Raw genomic sequence first — 6924 nt, 5'->3', positions numbered from 1 at the left:
AATAATTTTTAAAGAAATTTTAAAATTTGAACGGACTTGAAAAGTACAACTTTTGTGTAATGTTGGAAGGTGTATTCAGCCTGTTAATCACAGGGAGTTGTGTCATTGGAATGCTATCAATTAGTTGTTCAATTTAACTGTAATTACTAACAAAATTAGACGAGGGTGGATCACAATACAGGATATTCTTCTTTCAGAACAATATTGTGCTGGAAGTCGAGCTGATGCGTAGCATAAACAAACATTTTAGAAAATGCTCCTGCTAGCAAAACTTCGTAAAGAGACGATTCTGTTTTTTCCACCGTCTCTAATGTCCCGCCGGGGGAAGGATCGCGGCCGTTCCAAGGCGGGGGGACACGCAGAACGTCCTGCCGGGAAAAGCAGGGGGGAAGAAAATCTCTGCTTAGGCGCGGTCTGTCCGTCCCGCCGTCCCAGCGAGGTGTGCCTCGCCTTTCCCTCGGCAATGCCGGACACCCTCGGCGCACCCGCCCGCCCCGCCGGGACCCGCTGGCGCCTTGGGGCGGCCGCGGCTGCTGCGGAGATCAGACGTGCGGGGAAATCGATACTACTTCTTTTAGGCGCGACGAAAATATAAAGCTTATTTTCAAAGCCAGTGAAAACTAGAAAGGAAGGAGAGAAAATAGAAAGGCTGGGATATACAAACTCTTCAGGAAGAGGCAATTTATCGACACTGTGGAGAGAGCGGTGATGCAGAATTCCTTCGGAAAAGTGGCTTCAGCCGCTCTTTTATCTGACACAATAAATACATAAATAAATGGCAGTAGCTACATGAAGCAGCCGCCTGCCCTCCGGCCGCTTTGATTTTGCCCGGGGCGGGCTGGTCCTGAGCACACCCCTGGCCTCCGTGTCGTGCCTCCCGCCCAGCACCCGCGCCCCGCAGGGCAGGCGGCTCCCGGCAGCCGAGCCGAGCCCGCCCGCTCTCATTAGGACTTCCGAAACCTTTCGGTCCCGTCCCGTACCACCCGCCGTGATCGCGACTTTGCCCGGGGCACCCCCGCAGGACAGTCTCGGTGCTGGTGGCCCTGGTTGCCCCGTACCCGCGAGCTCCCAGCGTGGCGGTGGGCGAGCCGTGGGTTGGGGTGGAAATAGAGGGAAGCGGCCTCCGGGGCACCGACCCCCGCCCGAGCCGCTCCGGGAGCCGCAGCGAGGCGGGGCCGCCTCTCGGGTGCCGCTGGTGCCGCCGCAGTCCGGGCTGTGGGAGCGGCGGCCGGGAGCGGGGCGCGCCGAGGCGGACAGCCCTTACTCTCCTCACGCTTGCAGTTGGTTGGCACGGCTCTCCTGGGCGAAGGGGGGAGACATTTCTCGTCAGGGAATTTTAGCCCTTTCCTCCCCCCCCCCCCCCCTTTTTTCTTTTTCTCCCTTCCCTTTCATTCATAAACCTGGTGGCTATAGACGCAGCTTGAATATTGACGTCTCTTCCCCCAACTGCTCCTCCGTTAACCCAATTACAGAATTCATCAAGAACTGTGTTGAATTATCTCTTTCCATACAGTATCAGCATTAGCCTAATTAAAAGCTATAATGTCTGATATAATGATTAAATCGTTAGCTCTGCTGTAGGGAAGCAATATTTTGTTTTCCCTTCAATTAGAAGCTGATTGAGGTTTTCAGAGCAGGTCAGCTGTGAAATTTGAATTATATGTGTGAGTACCGTTCACAGGGTGAGCCCCTACTCGAAAGCTCCAGAGATTCTCCATACGCTTTTACCCAGCAAGCTGAGAAAAGACAACAAAACACAGAGAGAGCCTGTAGCTGATTTGGGACTGATGCTGTAGGATGGCACAGAACAGTTGTTAACGCTGCAAAAGAAAGCGGGACTTTATTCAAGCACCCTTTTTCCAACCATTCCATCTCGACTGGGTAGCAAGCAGGTCACGTTGAAAGCTGTGATCCCCGAGTCGCCAAGTCACCGAGGCAGGAAAATGCCTCCTTGTCTCTCCTTTGCCTGCCCTTCCTGCTCCCTCCCGGTTCGCTCGCTTTGGCCCACTAATGGCACCCCTGTAGCGAGGGAGTGTTTTGCATTTCCTTCTGGATAGCGGGTTTTGGAGTGAAGTGCCAGAGGAGCTGCAAGCGATCCCACTCCGTCCCCGCCTCACGTTTCAGACAGGGCTGGCGAGGGATCAGGCATCGCCTCGGCGCGGGCGGGCGCTCGCCGGCCCCGACGCGGGCCGAGGGCAAGGGAGGCACGGCGGCAGCCAGCAGACGGCGATCGCCGCCCGCTCCGGGGCTCGGCCCGCCGCCCGCTGCCCGCTCCGCTCTGCGGGGCACAGCGGGCACAGCGGGCACTGAGGGCACTGAGGGCACAGCGGGCACAGGGGGCACAGGGGGCACAGCGGGCACAGCGGGCACTGAGGGCACAGCGCGGGCTGGGCCCGAGGCCGGGACCCCCACCCCGAGGGCGGCCCCCAGGCCCAGCCGGGTGCGGGGAGAGGCACAGCCCGCCCAGGCGGTCCCGCCTCGCAGCGCGGAGGCGGGGGGGCAGCTGTGCCCGGGGGAAGCACTCGTCACTGCCCCCGGCCTGCGAGAAGCCCTCGCCGGTAGCTGTCCCCTCCGCGGGCCCGGCGGGCGACAGGGGCCGCGGGCAGACCTGGTCCTGATCCCAGTGCGCGACCTCCTCTCCGTCTCCCCTCTGACTTCACTGCAGCGTTTACCCCACCCCCCGGCCGCCCCCACCTATTCCCTCCACCGCCCGACTCCTGGTTCTTGGCAACCCCAGTTTCCGCAGGGGAAAGTCCAAGGACCTCTCATGTCCGGGCGCAGCCCCGGCCTGCAGTACCCCAGCCCCGCAGCCCTGTCAAACGACACTCGCCAAAGTGCTTGACCTCGTTCCCAGTCCCGTGAATCGGGACCTGCACTACCTTCACCACGGAAGGAAAGCCCCTGGCTGTCCCCTCGAAGTGGTTTTTACACCTTCCTCCCACCCGACAGACACCCGCTGGCCGCAGGTGAGTGGGGTGCACCCGGGCCAGAGGCACTGAGGCAGCAGCACACAATCGCTCCCTGCCAGCGCTTCTCCCCGCTACCGTGTTCGTGGTAGTTCCGCTTCTAGGTGCATCCTATGTTTATTTGCCGGGGATCAGGGGAAAGGGGGTAAACCCCACACCGGGAAAAAGTCCAGGAGGGGACAGGCCCCGGGAGGGTATGGATTAGCAGCCGCCTCTGCACCAGAGATGGGAAAATTCAGCCTCCTCCCTGAAGGTGAGGGGGAGGGAAGCTGGTGTGTATCCCCAGCTCCCAGGGATATGGGTGTGTTCCCACAGGATCCGCTGGCTGGCAGGATGCATAGGACTCATCTGGAAAAGACTGCCCCACAGCGATTCGACCCATTTATTTGTCAAGGAGGCCTTTAAGTGCCTTTCTATCAAATTTCAGGGGAAAATACCACTAGGGCCTTGGGTGGATAATTTGCAAGCCATGCCATCCTTATCTCGCAGTTTTTACTTCTCATACCTTCATTTGTCCATCCAAGTGGAAATGTGCCTTTCTGCAGTAACTTTGTCCCCCCTCTCCCTCCCCTCCTATCCCAACCAGTTGTAGTTTTAATACATAATTTAGCAATCACAAGGGGCTCCCTTGTTTTGCCATGGCAAATATGGCAACTTAAGAAACTCTCAGCTGGAGAAGCGCGGGTCGGCTCCTGCACCCTCTCCCCTGCCCCCTTAGGGCTGACTGGGAGAGAATAATGTCCTCCCAAAAGCATCGGCACCCGAGTTAACAGTATCACTCAGATTGAGCTCAAAGGCTGGAAGCAGGCTGAGAAGTGGAGAGGCACTCTCGTCTCCCCAGCAAACCCATATTATCATGACGAGTTATTGGAAATGAGAAAAAAATAGTCTAATCCTAGCCCAGTGCCTAGGACCGGTGCTTTGTGCACGGTGTATACTCCTCCTGCAGAAAACTTCTGGTGATAATAACAGTAATTGGGGGAGTTGCAGCGTGATTCCAGCCTTGGATGGCCACTAGGGTCAGGAAAATTAACACGGACCGTGAAAAGAGCAGGCACGCTGTGTGTGCATTTTCCACCTGGCAAAGATGATGGGGGCGGCCCTTTATATATGCGTGGGCATTTGTGCGACGGACTTGCCATTCCTATGGCTGCAACTAAAGATTGCAGCATCGATTTCCACGTGGACTATTTTCTCCTCCCTACAAAAATAACTATAATCTCACAGGACAGCTAGGTACTAAGGGAGTCTTTTCATGTTTTCAAGGGGAAAAAAAATCACACACCTGTACTTACTATATACAAAGATAACATGTTTCCGTGTACCTTCTTTAGTCGCAGGTGCTTTTAACTCCCCTAGGACTAAGTGAAAAATGACTGCGTCCAGCCTCTTCCACATGCCTGGGCCTGGCAGCAGTTTTAACACCTGGGAGAGACGTCTGAGGGGGCTCCGGAGAAATCTCCAGAACGAAGTCCCGCAATAAGGCATGTTTATCGGCCGCTCGCACGGCTGCGGGAGCGGGGCGGACAGCCTGGGCGCCTCAGCTCCACTAAACATTGCTCGACGGTCGTGTCAGTGAGCGGGGACGGGGCGGCCCGCGGCCTCCGGGGCTCCCTGCGGCGGTGCCCGGCGGGGCTGGGGGGCGGCCGGGCCTCAGGGGTGTCCCCGCCCCGGGGGCGCCCTCAGGGGCCGCGGCCGCCCCGCCCGCCCCCGCCGAACGCGGCGCGCCCCGCCGCACGTCACCGCTCGGCGCGCGCCATATGCAAATAGACGCCCGCCGGCGCGCCCCCATTGGCCGCCGTCAGGCGATTTAAGGCGGGCTCGGCGCGCGCCGTATGGCTGCGGCGCCGCTCGCCCGCGCGCCCGGCGGCTCCTCCTCCTGAGGCGGCCCCGTCCCGGCCCTGCCCGGCCCGTCCCGCCCGGGCCGCGGGAGGGAGACCACCGCCAGCAAATTACTGTGCCGCCGGCCCCGGCCGCCGGGCTCGGCGCGTGTTTTGGTTGGGCTCCTTCCCCCACCCCCTCCCTCCCCCGATCCTCCTCCTGCTTTTTTTTTTTTTTTTTTTTTCAGTTAACGTTGAAATACTTTTTTTTTTTTTCCGCCTCCTTTTCGCGTGGCGGTGGGTTCTCCTCTCTTCTTCTCCGTTCACCTGCGATCAGCGGATGCAAGTCACACACGCTCCCTCCCCTCCCTCCCTCTCTCTCTCCAAGTTAGCAGCAAAGAACAAAAAAAAAATAGCTCCGTTAAGGATAAGAGCGGGAGCGGAGGGGTGTGCGCGCGTCTGCCGGGGAGCGCCGGCGAGCGGAGGACACCGCCGACGGCTCCGCACACTCCTCCCGCCGCGCCAAGTGAAGCAGCAAGTTTGCCGTGCACCTGTTTGAGCAGCACGAACCCCCGTCGCCGCCGAGCCCCGAGAGTGATTTGCGAAAGGGAGAAAGTTTTTTCGCCGGCAGGGTCGCCGATCGCTCTCCTCGCGGTTTTCTTCTCCTCCTCTTTTTTTTTTTTTTTTTTTTTTTTTTTTTTTTTTTTTTTTTTTCGCTACCTAGCTACAAACGGGTTTCGCCTCGCTCGCTCCCCGGCCTCCCGGGCTCCTCTATGTTTGATTCATTTTTCACGTCTGGCACCGGTGGAAAATAAAAAAGCTATTTGAATGTACAGCATGATGATGGAGACGGACTTGCACTCCCCTGGCGGAGCCCAGGCCCCCACGAACCTCTCGGGGCAGACCGGAGCGGGAGGCGGCGGAGGCGGCGGCGGCGGCGGGGGAAACAAAGCGAACCAGGACCGGGTCAAGAGACCCATGAACGCCTTCATGGTGTGGTCGCGGGGCCAGCGGCGGAAGATGGCCCAGGAGAACCCCAAAATGCACAACTCGGAGATCAGCAAGCGCCTGGGAGCCGAGTGGAAAGTCATGTCGGAGGCCGAGAAGAGACCGTTCATCGACGAGGCGAAGCGGCTGCGGGCGCTGCACATGAAGGAGCACCCGGATTATAAATACCGGCCCCGGCGGAAGACCAAGACCCTGCTCAAGAAGGACAAGTACTCGCTGGCCGGGGGGCTGCTGAGCGCCGGCTCGGCCGGGGGAGGCCCGGCCGGCGTCGGCGTGGGCATGGGCGTCGGCGTCAGCCCGGGCGGCGTCGGGCAGCGGCTGGAGAGCCCCGGCGGCACGGCCAGCGGCGGCTACGCGCACATGAACGGCTGGGCCAACGGCGCCTACCCGGGCTCGGTGGCGGCGGCGGCGGCGGCGGCGGCGATGATGCAGGAGGCGCAGCTCGCCTACAGCCAGCACCCGGGCAGCGGGGGGCACCCGCACCACCCGCACCCCCATCACCCTCACCACCCGCACAACCCGCAGCCCATGCACCGCTACGACATGGGCGCCCTGCAGTACAGCCCCATCTCCAACTCGCAGGGCTACATGAGCGCCTCGCCCTCGGGCTACGGCGCCCTGCCCTACGGCTCCCAGCCCCACCAGAACTCGGCGGCGGCGGCGGCGGCAGCGGCGGCGGCGGCGGCCGCCTCCTCGGGTGCGCTGGGCGCCCTGGGCTCGCTGGTGAAGTCGGAGCCCAGCGTGAGCCCGCCCGTCACCTCTCACTCGCGGGCCCCGTGCCCCGGGGACCTGCGGGAGATGATCAGCATGTACTTACCGGCCGGGGAAAGCGGGGATCCGGCGGCCGCTGCCGCCCAGAGCCGGCTCCACTCCCTGCCCCAGCACTACCAGAGCGCCAGCACGGGGGTGAACGGCACCGTTCCCTTGACGCACATCTGAGCCCCCGGCGGCACCGGAGCGCCGCAGGGAGGCACGGACGCGGGCACCGGCTCGGCCCCGGCCCCGGGCCGGCCTGCAGGACTGCGCGCCCGCCGCTGCCGCCGCCCGCTCAGCCCCGGCCCCGCGCCGCTCCTGCCCCGCTCCCAGGTTCCCCCCTCTTATTTTTGCCTCTCGCGCCCCTTCCCTCCCGC

At 61.1% G+C, this 6924-nt stretch overlaps 1 protein-coding gene across 1 annotated transcript; it reads left to right on the top strand.

The window, feature by feature from the left end:
• The first annotated feature begins 5614 nt into the window (after window positions 1-5614).
• Window positions 5615-6920, top strand: SOX1 (SRY-box transcription factor 1). Its single transcript, XM_058825067.1, has one exon. The coding sequence runs from the start codon at window positions 5615-5617 to the stop codon at window positions 6731-6733; it is 1119 nt and encodes a 372-aa protein (XP_058681050.1). The 3' UTR covers window positions 6734-6920.
• Window positions 6921-6924: the final 4 nt, after the last annotated feature.

This window comes from Ammospiza caudacuta, chromosome 2 (genome assembly GCF_027887145.1).
Source record: "Ammospiza caudacuta isolate bAmmCau1 chromosome 2, bAmmCau1.pri, whole genome shotgun sequence".
NCBI lineage: Eukaryota > Metazoa > Chordata > Aves > Passeriformes > Passerellidae > Ammospiza > Ammospiza caudacuta.
The sequence above is the reverse complement of the archived record's forward strand: the minus strand, read 5'-3'. Positions and strand labels throughout refer to the sequence as shown.

Bases quoted from the DNA above. Each gene is read 5' to 3' on its own strand.
- SOX1 (XM_058825067.1), top strand. From the start codon at position 5,615: ATGTACAGCATGATGATGGAGACGGACTTGCACTCCCCTGGCGGAGCC.